Source organism: Canis lupus, chromosome 7 (assembly GCF_003254725.2).
Source record: "Canis lupus dingo isolate Sandy chromosome 7, ASM325472v2, whole genome shotgun sequence".
Taxonomy (NCBI): Eukaryota; Metazoa; Chordata; class Mammalia; order Carnivora; family Canidae; genus Canis; species Canis lupus.
In genome coordinates this window covers 54,774,785-54,791,720 of record NC_064249.1, presented here as the reverse complement: position 1 = coordinate 54,791,720, position 16,936 = coordinate 54,774,785, and the positions used below count along the sequence as shown (strand labels likewise).

Genomic DNA, 16,936 nt, shown 5'->3' with positions numbered 1-16,936 from the left:
ACTCAAAGTCACCGAGGTGGGAGAGGCTACCATCAAAGCCATGTTGATGTTTCCCCCACCTTGCATTCCCTCACACTGTATACATGCTCTTACTGGAACCCTGGGTAATCTAACTATTATTGATTCAATCTTTCTGTAGGAAGAAGAACTGAAGCAGGGAGTAAGTTATGTTCCCTACTGCAGGTCTTAACTAACTGTGGAGGGGCCTGCCATCCTGCTGTTTTTCTCATTGCTTTTGCCTCTAATGTATGTTCATGCTTCAGTTTGGAAAGAGAAAAAAATCATACTAATTTGCTTCTTTTTCAATGTAGTGCTTGAATGGACACATATAAAATTTAGCATTTTTTATAACTATTACTACTGTCAGCATCAAAACGAGAGCTATTACATCTTTTAGAAGAGGGAAAAAATTGTCATTTGTTGGAAAGTTTGTAGATCTCCAGTGATCTAAGTTTCAAACCAGTCTCATGTTTTTCTGAGTTGTTGATCAGACCCTTTTCCTAATAGAGAGACACCCACCACAGCCACTAAAGTTACACTAGGAAAAACCCACAGCACTCCAGCTAACCTCTACATCCTCTCATGCTGTGACCATTTAGTTCAGTTTCCATTTTACTGGAAAGGCATGGGACCTCTTTGTATAAAAGTTTGCCAATTGCATCTCTTTTCATTGCATAATTATTGAGCTCTGTCCCCCTGCCTCCCCATCACCAAAATGTGTTCAATCTAAGACAAACACTGTACTCAGCAACTGCTCACTTCCCGTTGTTTAGTTCTTGCAAGCAGAATCGCTACCATTGGTTCATAATAATCTCGAAATAGGTAACTTTCTGCCTTTCTATCATCACCAAGAACCTTTCTGCTCTGGGAGTTCACAAGGCCCTTACGCACATCTTCTCTGGCGGCAGGAACATTGTGACTCTCTTACTCTAGTCTAAACTGGAACCCTACAGCTGACCCTGTGGTCAGGTTCAGAGCCAGCAGGGGGAGTAGCATACTCAAAAAATAACAATAACAAAATAGAAGCAAAATAACAGCAGCTTTCATTTCAAGTGCATGTACCAAGCTGTGTATGACAATATATCCCACTTGCTAGTATTACCAGGAAGTTTCACATTATTTCCATGGATCGATTAGCGCCACAGCCTGTCCGATTTGAACGTACCTTTTATTCTTCTGTATTCTCTTTCCTATTATTCATTGTGTGTGTTTGTGTGTAACAAAGAATGTTTGCAAAATGCTGGACACATTTTTACCCTTCATTCCCATGGTCTGTAAAAAAGGAAAGTGTAAAACTAATCTGTAATGTCAGACAATAAAGACAATGTATTACACTATTTTGTATTTTGTGAAAAAAATTACTTTACTAAAGTCAAATTTGAATGAGAGACAGTCCCCCGGGTGAAGGACGCACATGTATAGCCTGTATAATTGCCCATAAAGGCACACACGGGGTATTGCTATTGTACTTCCAACATACTTAGATCATGGTAGAGAAAAATGCCTTGCTGTGCTGCTTCTCTTTGCAAACAGCCTCTTTTCTTTCCTGTCTCTGACTTAGCATGTGCACAGATAAAGGAAAAAAGGCTCAACTATAACCTTCTTCCACCTAGTAGAGAGAGAGGGCAATCATCCTAGAGTCAGCCAGCCTTGCTTGAGCCATTTCCTTCATGGACCCCTTTCCTGCCTCTTCCCAGGCCACCTGTTCTGGAAAAGCTCAGTGGACCAGGAGGTTCACAAAGCATGGCAGCACCCATAGAGCATTACTGCCTCCTTTCCTTCCAGCTCCTTCCACGGAGCCCTCCATGGCTCTGCATCTCTGCACGGCAGCCCTCAGTTGGGTAGTGCTGCAGAGATTCTAAAGGGCCCCTTACTGGCAACACCCAGATAGATGTATACTCAAGTCTCTTCTCGAAAAGGACCCAAGGTAGCTTACAACTAGAGATGTCAACAGTGACTTTATAAAATAAATCTAGAAATATCAGAAACTGAAAAACAGAAAATGCAAATATGCTAATCATAAGGGACAAGGGTGTTCCTCTTAGCTTTTTGGCAAGGAGGCAAAAAGAAAAGAAAAAAGAAAGAAAAGAAAAAAAAGAAAGAAAAAAAGAAAAGAAAAGAAAAGAAACATATAATTGGTGGTTTTATCAGAACAAAAATGCCAGTTCTCAGGGGATCAAAATTTCTGTTGGCATAAAATATAAAAAGGAAGTCTTCACTCAGAGCTTTAGAGAAGGAGCGCTAAATAATAAAACAGACAAATGCAGCAGCAAATGTCAAGTGGCTGATTATAATACTGACCTTCAGTCAAAATTAAAGACAGAACCCTATATGTCCCAATCCTGAACAGGCAGTTCTACAAGGAAATGAACATATGCCGTCCAAATATATAAACTTCCTTTGGTATAACATGATCTAAGGAGAGAATTTAGAGGTTTTAGTCTGGCGTCTGCTTCTAAATTCTGTTTTTATTTATGAGCCTTACCCCTTTGGGGACATTCTCTTTGTAAAATCAAATTTAAGACACTGCGCACAACAAATTGTGCTTGATTTAATAACCTCTACTTGCTTTATCATAAGTCTGTGTGGTTCAATGTATTTTATTATACTGGTATATATAATTCCTACTTATACTGTTTCTTGTTAGAGGTAATGCATGAATTTATTCCCCTTGAGGAGAGAACATGAATTTTAAAAAAAATAGTGCCTGTAATATAATATGATGATTATGGTATCATAAGCAATAAATTTTTTTTTTACAAAACTTGCATCCAAATTATCCTACCCTCTTTCTTCTTTGTGTATTTTTAAGATTTATTGAAGGAACCATAAAAAGAACACTCATAAAAAGTTTAATAATGAAGGCAGCTGGGGGATAGTTGCAATGACAGTATGTTTCAGAGTTTCTGGTAGACTTCCAGTTCCAAATATCACGTCCCAATCTAAAACCAGATATCCTGACTTTGAGTTCAGAACGTAAGGTCTCAATAAAATTTCTTGTAGAGAGATCAGTGGTGTTAGACCTGATTATAGGGGTTCCCACTCTTTGCTCACACCTGTAAGATCTTAAGTAAGTCCATTAACTTCCTGGTAATTTATTTCAAACATACTGATAATACATGGCTCACAGGACTGTTGCGTAGATTTTCAAAGGTAATGGATGTGAAAGCACTTTTTGAAATACTATGTGCATGTCAGATATTAGTATAAAATTATGTATATATGTATATATGTATACACATCTGAGAATACGTAAACTTTTCTGACTTGATCCATATTTTACACACACACACACACACACACACACACACATTCATTTCTCCTCCTTCTCGTTAACTAAGCGTCTCAGAGAAGGAACGTGAAGCATTTCAGATTGCACCTTCTGGCCCCATTCTCTTCTCTCTTTACAACTGGAGCCCAGCTAACTCGGGAAGTCCTGGTTGTTTAGGCTCCTATTTTTCCCAAACACATTGTTTGGAATATGAGCAGTTCACCTTCCTGTATTTCCCTTGCTCATTTTCCCAGGTGGGGACCCTGTGGAGTGGTGACACAATCAAAAGTGGGATGGGATGGTGGGGTGGAATTCACATCATAAATAATCAACTGTGATATTAGGACGACATCTACCATTCAAAACATACCCTCTCAGCCTCTCCTGCTCTCTCTCACAACCTTTTTTTAAAATTAGGGATTCAGGGATCCCTGCGTGGCTCAGTGGGTGAGAGTCTTGCCAGGGTCCTGGGATCAAGTCCTGTACCAGGCTTCCCGCAGGGAGCCTGCTTCTCCCTCTGCTTATGTCTCTGCCTCTCTCTCTGTGTCCCTCGTGAGTAAATAAATTAAAAAAAATTTAAATAGGGATTCATCAGTAAATTCTAGGAAAGTAACAATTATTTCTCGACTTAAAAATTATTTCTCTAACCTTAGCAGATGACCATCTAGTTCAAATCTAGCCCCTTTCATGACGTCAGAGATGCCCAAACCTGGCACCGCCACCTCACTAGCCTCAGTCCCCTCCATTCCCTGCCATGTTCCTGGTGCATTCACCATCCTGGCCTCTTCACCGCATCTGCGATACCCCTCACTCTTCCCTTCCCTTGCTCATGACACTCTGAGGCCTGGAATGTTCTTCTCTCCTTGCGATACATCCTCTCTTCTGCCCAGAAATCTCCACTATTAAGACCGAAGTCAAGTGCTGCCTCCTGCCTGACCTGTCAGAATTAGTCACCTCATCTGTATCCCCACAGCACTATGGACACAGACAGCAACCCCATGATGATAGTCAGTGAATGTGTATTGGAAGAAAGGATGAAAAGAGGGTTGCATGTGGCTAAACACTGCTTTACTGCACCTTCTGAGGCTGCTAAGAAAAACCAGGCAGACTGGGCTGTGTTCCCAGGCAAACCTGAGAGGCAGACTTTTCGGGGCGGGGGGGGTGCACTCCCATCTCCTGGTCATCTGCTCAGCCGCATCTCCAGCAGCAATTACACGTTTGGTCCTTTCCCTGAAGCCTCCCTCCTTTCTGGTGCTGAGTAGAAACCAAAATACTTCCTGGAAAAAATCAGAAAATGTATGGATCTTGTCAGACTTCTTAAAAATTGATACAACAGCAGGTTGAGTGGACTCAGAGGATGGAGTGCAGAAATGAATTTTTCATTTATTCACTAGGAAGTGAGCTATTTTAAATTTGCCAAGTATGATGTATGTTTTCCTTTTTCCATAAATCAACTCTCCTCTCAGGAATTTTAGATCTATATATTGATCTGCATGGACCATTGTCCCTTAAGTCTTCTCTCCATTAATCATCAAGTAATTTCCAGGAAAGGATGTTCCCAGAGATTACTCCCTCTAGCTCCTTGAAAGTTGTTAGCAGATAGCCATACTTCATAGACAGGCCAAGAGGCCACCATTCTACAGCGATCACTACCTGACCTGAAAATGACACTCGGTGATATCTCCACTGATCTGCCCCAATGCCAAGAGGCAATTGCCCTTTCCTAGTGACCCTACAGAAAGTACAGAAAGGAAGGCCAGAGATGGCATTCCCAGGAGCAGGTCCCTGGAAGGTACCATGCATCAAACTGGACAAGGTCTGGACAAAGAGACATGTTCACCCAGGGAGCCAGGGTCTTCCCACCACCCCCGGGTCTGAACATGCCTTGGGAGGGGAGTTGCAGGGAAGATGCCACTGAATCTTGTCTCCAGCACAGAATCTCCACTTAAGTTCTTCACATAACCAGACTGCTTGAAATTGCACCAATTAGAGATTCATTTAGGAGATGTTGACTATCAGTCATTCGCACATTGGTGTAATTTAGATTCAGTCCACTGTTTTTCCCTTAACACATAACTATAGTCAATTATTTTTCTCTTAACACAGAACCACTAATGGGGGTTTTGAAGAAAGGAAGCAGGCAGAAAGAAGTAGGGAAAGTTGACTTTGGAGACCAAGCATTATTGAGCAGAGAGAGGACTGGAAATGTCTCAAACACAGTTAGCAGGAGAGATCAGGGCATGAGGAGAAGGGAAGAGTGTTGCCAGAGGTAGGAGATGACAGACGGGAAGCTTAGAAGGGCCAGGTTAGTCCCCAAAGGGGAGGGGGCAGCCCCCTGAGCACCCTGTACTAGACACCTGGATGGAACAGGTGCAATGGAGCAGCTATGTGATGCAGCCCCAGAATAACCATTAAGATACTGAAACACAGACCTGCAGCCCCACATCTGAAATCACTGGTTCCTGATATGTCCCAGGGCTTCGAATCTCTCAGGTTTTAGAAAGGCAGTACAGCACAGATACCATATATGGTACAGCCTCACATCAGTTATGAAATCACCTCTGCTGCTTTTTGGATTTCAAGTTTGCAGATAAGGGATTTGCACCTGTACTTCTGTACTGACCACGGGCTCTTGCTCCACTGGGGCACTTACACTGTGCCCCGAGACCCAGCAATGGAAAGGTATTTTCCTGCCCAGCCGGAAGCCCTATGCAACTACTCCAGCACCACTGGCGGGTGGGTCCAGGCCCTGCGCCTTCTCAGCCTTCAGGCTGCTAAACCCTTCTCCCGGAGTGAAGCCTGTGGTAGGTGGTCACAGTGCTTCAACCTCAGAAGTGGCTGTGGTGCTGTGGGAAAGCCCTGGGCTTGTAGACATGAGGCTAAAGATCCAGTTTATCTCTGCTATTCTGTAGCTCAGAGGCCTTGGGAAACTCACTTACACCTCTGAGCCTGTTTGCTAAGCTGGAAAATGGGAATATAAGACCTGATACTGTTGCTAGGAGGATTAAGTTAAATAGTTGGGGTTAAAGTGCCTTAGAGACTGCAAATTGCTATTCAAATATAAGTGACTATCATTCTTAGCACCAATAACAAGAACGAAACCAAACAGTCTATGTAGAAGTGCTTTGTCCACTGTAAATTACATAGAAAAGTGGAGTTGTAGGATTATCATGAACTCCCTACCCTAGAAGAGGGTCTGGGTGCCCAGAGTTGAGGGGGTAACCTAGCTATGTAGCCAAGAGGAGCCTCCTTCTTTCAACCCCTCTGTCCATTTCCCATCCCAATCCCTCCTCCCTGCTGTGAAACTGGTCCTGGGTAAAGAGGACAGGTAAGAAAGGGCAAGGAGCCCTGCTGATGGCCCTGCCTGGAGAATGTGCACAGGATGGGTTGTCAGGGGGAGGCAGCCCTCAGGGCTGCAGAACTCCTTTGAGGCACCCCCCAGCATCCCAGGCTCTCCCGCTCCAACTCCAGAGCAATCCTTTTCACCTCTCTGAGCATTTGGACTCACAACTGCACATTTAGATGCCTCTTCAGTAGGTCATGGAGAGAAATCAAATCAGTGGGGGTGCCCATGAAAATCCTACTACATGGCAAAGCATGATGCAAAGGTGAAGTCATTTCTTACTGGCAAGGGGAGCAGGGGGATACCATGGTAGCTCAGAAAGCAGAGGTTTCGTGGTTAACGAGACCAAGCTGCCAAAGTCTGCTGGGGGGAACCAGACCCGTCCTTGAGCAGGCTGGGCCAACGGGCTGCAAAGCATCATGCAAGCAGGCACACTTCTCTTCCCTGGGCCCGGACAGACCGTTCAAGGTATTGTTAAGAGTGAAAGAGTGGCATCCCCAGCCCACATGAGTTCTTTGCTCTGCTCTGTTCTGTTTTGCTTCATTTTTAATCTAGATTTTTCTCAATTTATAAGATTTGACTTTTTATGTGTGATGCTGAGCCCCAGAAAGCTAACAGCATGGCATTTTACAGGAGTTATGTTGTGTGTTTTAACTGCAAGCAGCTGACCCCACACCACAGTCCAAATCGAATATTCCAGAGCACTTCTCCCATGGTGCACGTCCCTGGGTCTGAATGGGTTGATGCTAAATCTCTCTGGGCCTTGCTATGAAAGAGTCCTCTCTTTCCCTGGCCAGACCCAACAAACTGGAATGGAGTTTACATGAACACCCAATCTTTGAGTATGCACTGGAGGGTGGCCTTGCATTTTTTTACTCCGACTGACTTCCTTTGTAAACTAATCATTATAACCCAGAAACTGTTTCCAAGAAACCTCATCCTAGAGACAGAGCTGTGAAATTCAAGGTGTGAATGGTTTCATGCCGAGGACTTTATGTAGTAAATAGCTTTTAGTTGCTTTCTACTTTTTTTCTTTACTCACTTTTAAATCCCACTGTTCTTACTGCTAAAATGACTGCTTTGTCACAACGAGAAGGACATTTCCTGCAGGAAACAGTAGCCAAAAATTAGAAACCAAGAGTTCTTTTTTTTGTCTTCCGTATTTGAATCCCTGACTCAGAGCAATTAGACAAAATGAACTTTTACAAAAAAAAATGGGGATAAAGCCATTTATACCTCATTTGATTCTTCATTTGAGACTCAGTATGCACGCTCTTACATGACATGACCCTGCCTATAAATTAGCCTCTAAAGATCATGCCAAGGCAGGTCGAAACTTTAGGAATTATATAAGCCACATCCATCCCCCAAAGTCTCCTAATTTATATTTCTTTTTTTTTTCCTAATTTATATTTCAAACTTTGTTCTAAAGTGTCTTTTTATTCTATGCAGAACTTCCTTCAGGAGGAAACAGACACACCTTGTAATCATCACAGCTTAACAGTAGCCTCATGACAGGGGCACACATCTCATGTATGACAGAACAGGGCTCTACTAATATTCTTAACTTTCAACATGTAACCAGAAGTCCAGATTACAGACAATAAAGTTCTGAATTACCTCCTGCAACTCAGGATTAGGATGACCGGCTCAATCACCTAGGATGTCCTCCAGCTGAGGGGGTGGAGGGTGAGGGGGGGTGTTGGGGGGAGATCTCACTGTTACTGTTGTTGGCTTCGGACTGGGGCTTTGGGAAAACAAATTAACGGGTCACATTGTCTCTCCAGACCCAGGGGGCAGGCTCTCCTCGCTCGTCCCCCAGCCACACCATCAGCAGGCCCATCCCCATGCCTGTGCGGTCTGCCTCGGCCTGCTCCAGCCCGGCCCACACGCCCCAGGACTCCCTCACCGGGGTAGGGGGAGACGTTCAGGAGGCCTTTGCACAAAGTAAGTGGGGGGGGGGGGCGCTCTTTGTTGTTCTGCTCTTCCACAGGGCCGATAGGACACCACGGTGTGTAGGTTGGCTCGAGCTGCCGGAGCCACAGTGTGGACATGCCAGCACAGTCCTCGTGGCAGCCTGGCCCAAGAGCTGTTCTAGAAGCTCCCGAGGCTGATCTCTTTCTCACATGACCATCTCATCTTCTTGAGCTTCTGTTGCCCGGCTCCATTTTTGTAGGAGTCTTTGCTCATTAAGGGAAGGGAAACCCTTTCACCGATAGCCCAGGCCACTTTATAAATGTAATAATCCACTTTCAAATTCTGAAAGATCTTATTTCCTACCTTCTTCCCTTTATGTTAAAGCCAACTCAGGGTTGAGGTTAAACAGCCCCAACTGAGGTGGGATGCAGCCCTGTGGTGATCAAGCAGGGCGTTTCACAGCCGCCCTAAGAGTTGAAGCATCGCCTCTGTAACAGGGGCCAGGAGGTCCAGCCTCCATGGTTAATGCCAGAGGGTGATAAATAGAACAGAATTCTCCCACCTGCTGCCTCTTCCATTCACGCGCCAAGGATGGGGGTAGGGTCCTCAAGGCAAGTGATCTTATTCATTTGGAAATATTTTAATCCTTTTTAAACTTTTTCTTGCCATGACTTTTTAAATTTACAGAAAGTTCGACCAAAAAATATATATATATATATATCTGCCTGCAGACCGTCACCCCGCCAATCTCATTCCCAAACGGCCTTTAGCCATTTTTTAATTTATATATAATCTTTTCTCAATTTTTTATTTATATATAATTGCATATGTTTATGTGTGTTTTTATAAACACCTACTCTTCTTTTTCACACAAACAAGACCAAATGCTTTGCATTTTGATATGCAATTTGCATTTTCTGTAAGTTAACAATATATCATGAACATCCTTCTAGGTCCTCACGTATAGCTGTAAGGAAAAGGGAGATATATTTGATGACGAGTTTTAAGGCAAAAATAAATAAATAAATGAAGTCAAAAAACAAAAAATAGACTGGGGAAAACACTTCCAGCATATGCGGCAAACAAGTTTCACAATTTCAGCTACACATAAAGCATATAGAGATCGTTAAGAAAAAGACATTCCTAAAACAGAAATAGGTGAAGTTTAGGGACAGAAGAAGCATTATAAATTGCCAACAAAGATATAAAAAGAAGCCCAGTCTTACAAATTGCTGTAGAAATACAAATATCACCTCTTGCCTCACAGATTTAAAAAATGTTTAACATTAATAAAGACTGTGAGGAAAGAGACACTGTTATGCATTCTGTATGGAGCATAAAATATTTCATTTTAAAGGAAGAGAATGATGTACTCTCCACTATGAGGGAAAAGGAAATATCTATAATAGGTCTTTTTCCTCTGAAAAAGAAAATAGGTTATACAAAATAACCTTTTAAAAAAGTTTTCAAAGAAAAAAAAAGTCCTTTGTCTAAATCTCATCTTGAAATTTACAGTATTTTTAATCAAATAGAGTTTTAAATTATAATTGTTTTATCTGACTCCTTTGATTTTTTAAATGTACATGTATTTATTATTTTACTTGCTGAGTTTTACTTTCTGTGAAATTACTGTATGAACCGTGGTGGCCTATCAACAGCCCCTAGCTCATAAAGAGCTCGTGCTACTTAAGTTCATCTGTAAGTCAGGTGTTTGGAATCTTGAGCCCTTTTTCCCAAAGATGTTATGGGGCCAAGCCTTCTGTTCCATTTCTACCTCACACCCAAGCCAGCCCGCAGATACCCATGTAACGCCTCATGTGCCTGAAACATCATCGTAAGCTTCGTCTACCATGAAGGAGTGTAGTCTAAGTTACAATTCAGAGTACCAGGCATACATCTTCTGCCCAGGTCTTGAGCAGTTTCAAGAATCCCCACCCCTGTTCCATGCTCTGGGGCATTTGATGCCTAGGGTTCCTACTCCCCAGAGATACCTCAAATAGTAGGGGAACTCTGGAAGCTCTGATGAGACAGAGGCCATGAGGATGGAAATCAAACTCCCATGTGCTCAGCCACCAGGTCATGGCTGAAACTGTAGCAGCAGCTGGCAAGGTGCAGTTCTCTGGGCAAAACCAGACCTTACATCTGTGTCAGTTTTTCTAAGAAAGGTACCCAGAGATATTAGTTTGCCTGGGACCCTCCTGGTTTGTGCCAGGTCACCCAGTCTTGTTATCATGCCACCCCCTTTCACTTGCAAACTTGTCCCAATTTGTATAATAAATGAACACCTCCTTCATCAGTGGCCATGTCTTCTTACATCAGAGGCCACTGTCCTAAGTACACGGTATTTTTTCAGAAAGTGAACCAAAGCACTTCTGAAAAGGAGAAGTCTTGGAAGTTTTCTTTCTTCAGGATATCAATATAAGTGGTAAATTGCATAAAAACTTGGGGAAAAAATAAGAAAAGCTGTGATTTTTTCAAATGATCATTTCTTCTTCACTCAAGGTTCAAGAAGAAATTTAAGAAATGACTTACTAGTAGCAGCAGATTCTATCACTAACACCATGTCCTCTCTCGTGAAAGAGCTGAATTCTGGTGAGTTCCTGGTCCCCTCTCATTTGTCTGCTCATTTCAGAGGGACCCATAACTGCTAGGGGCCTCTTTTAGAGATCTCCTCATTGTCAAATAGAAAAAGATATTTTAGGGCACCTGGGTGGCTCAGCCAGTTAAGCATCTGACCTCAGCTCAGGTCATGATCTCGGGGTCCTGGGATCAAGTCCCACAGGGGCTCCTTGCTCAGCAGGGAGCCTGCTTCTCCCTCTGCCACTCCCCCTGCTTGTGTGCTCTCTATCAAATAAATAAATAAAATATTTTTTAAAAAAGAAAGAAAAAGATATTTTAAAGATGAAGATTTTTTTTTGGTATATTCAGATTTTTTAGTGCTGTTTATATTTTGCTGATGAGAAGAATATTAATACATGAGCCAATGTAGAAAGTTTGAAAAATGCAAGGGGAAATAAAAACACTAAAATTGACCTGTGATTCTGGTTTTATAATATCTAGTCTTTGTAACTTGTAATACTGTGATCCAAAGTGACATGATACTAAAGTTATTTTATAAGGTCAAATGTTTTATTTATTCATTTAAACTCTGTTCATTTGAAATGCATTGCTATTTGAATGAGGCTAAATTGCAATTTACCTTTGCAATATGTCCAAAGAAAGATCTGCCCAGAAAATAAAGAGCATGACATTGAGAGAGACTCTTTATTCTGATAATACTACACAGAGTCTTTAAAATTTTAACAGCATGAATCTGCAAATAATTATCTTACTGGTACATCTCATCTGTTCCTTCAGCCTACCTTGCAAGATATTTGTCTGACAGGACTCTGGTTACAAAGTTTGAGATTATAACAATGTATAATCTCAAATATACAATAAATATTAAAATAAATAAAGCCAATATTAGAAATAAATAGAATAGAAATAAATAAATAAAACCAATATTAGAAAAAAATCCTGGATTTAGGTTTCTTAAAGCCTCTATAATAAGAATTAAAGTAATGGGATCCCTGGGTGGCGCAGCGGTTTAGCGCCTGCCTTTGGCCCAGGGCGTGATCCGGGAGACCCGGGATCGAATCCCATGTCGGGCTCCCGGTGCATGGAGCCTGCTTCTCCCTCTGCCTGTGTCTCTGCCTCTCTCTCTCTCTCTCTCTCTCTGTGACTATCATAAATAAATAAAAAAAAAGATTACCAAACAGGATAAAAATGGCAGTATTAATACATCACGATTAGTGGCATGCCCAAGTACATGATGACTAAAATGTTACTCTTATTGTGGAAGCTTCAAGTACTATTCATTTATATTCACAATACTTTGAGATATTAAGTGAATGTAATATTTTAGGCTTGTATTTCCTAAATTAAAGTAATATTAAACAAAAGTAAGGGCAGTCCTAGTGAAGGCTTTTGTAGAGAGGGTTGAAACAAAAGTGTTAAGAAATTAAGTCAGTCAAGACACAAAAATTCCTCATGATATGATTGAGATTAAAAAAAAAGACATGGGATCCCTGGGTGGCGCAGCAGTTTGGCGCCTGCCTTTGGCCCAGGGCGCGATCCTGGAGACCCGAGATCGAGTCCCACGTCGGGCTCCCGGTGCATGGAGCCTGCTTCTCCCTCTGCCTGTGTCTCTGCCTCTCTCTCTCTGTGTGACTATCATAAATAAATAAAAATTTAAAAAAAAAAAAAAAAGACAATACTGTATACCCAATGATCTTCTAGAAATTCATGTCAGTATCAAATGTCATTTTGGGAAAAAAAATAATAATAAATTCACCTGACTTATGTCCAATAGCTAGTTAATATTTTATACAGCACAGGTTGACTTATGTTAAGCCCAGCGCTTTATTTGCCAGTCATAAAAAAAAAAATCTGAGTAGTTCTTCATTTCTTCAATCATACTTAATAGAGGTGGGAAGTGAAACAGAGAGCAATGTGGATTCTGAATTTGCGCGGACTCAGTTTGAGGATCTGGTCCCATCGCCAACCTCTGAAAAGGCTTTTCTAGCGCAAATCCACGCCCGGAAACCTGGGTACCTCCACAGTGGTGCTACCCCCAGCACCATGCGCAGCGATGGGTAAGTATCTTCTGTGCAAGGACATTTCTCAGTAACAGAACACTCCATAGGAAATACAGGAAAATAAAAACATGGTTGCTTCATTTTTTATTTTGGAAAGGGGTCATATAGTTTCCTTGTTTGCCAGAAGAGGTAGGAGGGTGCTACACAGTGAAAGGTGACGTCCCCCCCTATATCTGCTATATCCAGAATAGCAGTAACCAAAACCAACCAGTGCCTGTTGAGAGCCTGGCTCGCCCAAGGCACGGTGCTAGCTGTGTACAAAATAGTATTAAAAAATCACTCTCTGCTTTCCCAGGACTCAAAGACCCGTTCAGAGAGAAGTCATTCCATCTTCTAAATGTGCTATATTTGAGGACCAGGTGATGTTAGGCCTCTATTCAGAATGGGTATAAACAACATTATATAAGCAGCTGGAATTGAAATAAGTAAATGTCTAAAACCTCATTATAAAGAAACCCAATCTGGTTGACTCGTTGCATTTGTATAAATCTGACCTTTGAGAGTCATTTTGCAAGAGATTTCATCCAATTAGGCTTCTAGCTTCTAGCTTCTAGCTTGACAGCAGCAGAATCAGTGACGTCCCCTCCAGACTTCCTGTGTCCCTGGATCAGCTCACACCCCATGTCGACAGGCCTAGGAAACCAAAGCTGAGAAACAAAGCAAAAGGAACCAGGCTGGACTTGCCTGAGCCCAGCAGGGGAGCCTTCAAGAGAGCAGGGGCTCAGGCAGCTGTTAGAAACATGGCCAGAGAGGCTCACCAGAGGGTTGCAGAGGGGTTCACTGAGCATTAAAAACTAGGAAGGTGATGGTGCTTAATGTAAAAAAAAATGCTGCAGACTAGTCTACAAAAATAAACTGGCCATTTTCAGGACCCAAAGAAGAAACTAACCAGAGGCCTTTCTGGTGTTTTGGATCTCCATCCAAGTAGTGAGTAGACTAGTAATAATGGGGAACTATAAATAGATGTGGTTGGAAAGCGAGTAGTGAAAAGGCAGGCTGAGAGATCAAAACAAAACAGTTCTAACATAATTTTAAATAGCAGTAGGCTGCTGCTTTTAACTTTAGTTTGCTTTCTTGTCCTTTCCTCTATAATTTAGAATTATTTGATTTGTTAGTTATTCAAAATGGTGAATTGTCATCAGTTTAGTCTGGAAAATACCTGTTTGACTTTTTATAATGAGGCATTAACATGTGGTTACCTAAAATGTTCTCGTTCTAATCCAAAAATCCAAGAGTGTATCTAAATCTACCCCCACTCCACTGTCCCTGGTATGCTGATGGCAGTACCAGCCACCAGCACAGGCTGGGGAATTGGGGAGGGAAAGTTCACAACCGCCTCACAGACCTATTTAGGCTGGCCCCAAACCTCTAAAAATAATGAGAACATGTCATACAGATATAAATAAACATGAACAATGGCATTAAGTTCTAACCCAGAAATTTCTACTTGACCACTCTCTTCACTTTAGGAGATATTTTAATATCTGTACTATCTAAACATGTACTGAGTTTTACCCTGAGAATATTTTAGTCATATGACTTAGGTAGTAAATTTATGTTTAGTCTCAGGAAGGGTTTTTATAAACTGGGATGGATAGATGCAAATAGAGTCACACATTAGTGAAGGAGATCATTCTTAGCCATTTGTGTAATGATAGAATTGAACAACTTAAGGGGATTTCTTAGATTCACAGCTAGTATAAATTTTTAAGATCAAGAGCTATGGGTTCAAGTATTACTTTCCTGACACTGATGAGCTGATATTCTAAGATTTATTCTACTGTAAAAATAAAGTGGGGGGAGGAGCAAGATGGCGGAGGAGTAGGGTCTCCAAATCACCTGTCTCCACCAAACTACCTAGAAAACCTTCAAATTATCCTGAAAATCTATGAATTCGGCCTGAGATTTAAAGAGAGACCAGCTGGAATGCTACAGTGAGAAGAGGTCGCGCATCTATCAAGGTAGGAAGACGGGGAAAAAGAAGTAAAGAAACAAAGGCCTCCAAGGGGGAGGGGCCCCGCGAGGAGCCGGGCTGAGGCCGGGGCGAGTGTCCCCAGGACAGGAGAGCCCCGTCCCGGAGGAGCAGGAGCTGCACCGACCTTCCCGGGCGGAAAGGGGCTCGCAGGGAGCTGGAGCAGGACCCAGGAGGGCGGGGATGCCCTCGGGCTCCCGGGGACAGTAACAGCAACTGCGCGCCCAGGAGAGTGCGCCGAGCTCCCTAAGGGCTGCAGCGCGCACGGCGGGACCCGGCGGGACCCGGAGCAGCTGAAGGGGCTCGGGCGGCGGCTCCGCGGAGGGGGCTGCGCGGCCCCGGGAGCAGCTCGGAGGGGCTCGGGCAGAGGAAGAGGCTCCGTGCGGAGGGGCCTGCGCGGTTCCAGGAGTAGCTCGGAGGGGCTCGGGCGGCAGCTCCGCGGAGGGGGCTGCGCGGCCCGGGAGCGCGAATCCACCAGCGCAGGCTCCGGAGCACAGGGCGCCGGGACACAGCCCAGGATCCCGCCTCCCCCGGGACAGGCAGAGGCCGGGAGGGCCCAGGACAGCGAGGACGCTCCTGCCCCAGCTGAGCAGATCAGCGGCCCCGCCCCGGAGCCTCCAGGCCCTGCAGACGGAGTTCCTGCCGGAGCTGAATCCAGGTTTCCAGAGCTGCCCCGCCACTGGGGCTGTTCCTCCTGCGGCCTCACGGGGTAAACAACCCCCACCGAGCCCTGCACCAGGCAGGGGCACAGCAGCTCCCCCAACTGCTAACACCTGAAAATCAGCACAACAGGCCCCTCCCCCAGAACACCAGCTAGACGGACAACTTCCAGGAGAAGCCAAGGGACTTAAAGAACACAGAATCAGAAGATACTCCCCGGTGGTTCTTTTTTTGTTTGTTTTTGTTTTTGTTTTTGTTTTTGTTTTTGTTTTGTTTTGCTTTTTGATTTGTTTCCTTCCCCCACCCCCTTTTTTTCTCCTTTCTTTTTCTTTCTCTTTTTCTTCTTTTTTTTTTTTTTTTTTCGTTTTTTTTTCTTTTTCTTCCCTTTTTTTTTCTCTTTCTCTTTCTTTCCTTCTTTCTCTCCTCTCTTTTTCTCTTTTTCCCAATACAACTTGCTTTTGGCCACTCTGCACTGAGCAAAATGACTAGAAGGAAAACCTCACCTCAAAAGAAAGAATCAGAAACAGTCCTCTCTCCCACAGAGTTACAAAATCTGGATTACAATTCAATGTCAGAAAGCCAATTCAGAAGCACTATTATACAGCTACTGGTGGCTCTAGAAAAAAGTATAAAGGACTCAAGAGACTTCATGACTGCAGAATTTAGAGCTAATCAGGCAGAAATTAAAAACCAATTGAATGAGATGCAATCCAAACTAGAAGTCCTAACGACGAGGGTTAACGAGGTGGAAGAACGAGTGAGTGACCTAGAAGACAAGTTGACAGCAAAGAGGGAAACTGAGGAAAAAAGAGACAAACAATTAAAAGACCATGAAGATAGATTAAGGGAAATAAACGACAGCCTGAGGAAGAAAAACCTACGTTTAATTGGGGTTCCCGAGGGCGCCGAAAGGGACAGAGGGCCAGAATATGTATTTGAACAAATTCTAGCTGAAAACTTTCCTAATCTGGGAAGGGAAACAGGCATTCAGATCCAGGAAATAGAGAGATCCCCCCCTAAAATCAATAAAAACCGTTCAACACCTCGACATTTAATTGTGAAGCTTGCAAATTCCAAAGATAAGGAGAAGATCCTTAAAGCAGCAAGAGACAAGAAATCCCTGACTTTTATGG

The 16,936-nt window shown here is 43.1% G+C and overlaps 1 protein-coding gene across 33 annotated transcripts in view; it reads left to right on the top strand.

Moving 5' to 3' along the window:
- The window catches only part of DTNA (dystrobrevin alpha), a 371,751-nt gene that overhangs the window by 326,776 nt on the left and 28,039 nt on the right, over positions 1 to 16,936 (top strand). For 21 of the 33 annotated variants that reach the window (XM_049112772.1, XM_049112768.1, XM_049112758.1 and 18 more), the window contains 4 exons: positions 140 to 160; positions 8,402 to 8,561; positions 11,034 to 11,123; positions 13,000 to 13,168. In XM_049112772.1, the coding sequence (XP_048968729.1) occupies positions 140 to 160; positions 8,402 to 8,561; positions 11,034 to 11,123; positions 13,000 to 13,168 (440 nt within the window). Of the gene's footprint in view, positions 1 to 139; positions 1,338 to 8,401; positions 8,562 to 11,033; positions 11,124 to 12,999; positions 13,169 to 16,936 lie in introns of those variants that run through there. The other 12 variants (XM_049112779.1, XM_049112765.1, XM_049112774.1 and 9 more) reach the window with 2 other exon arrangements.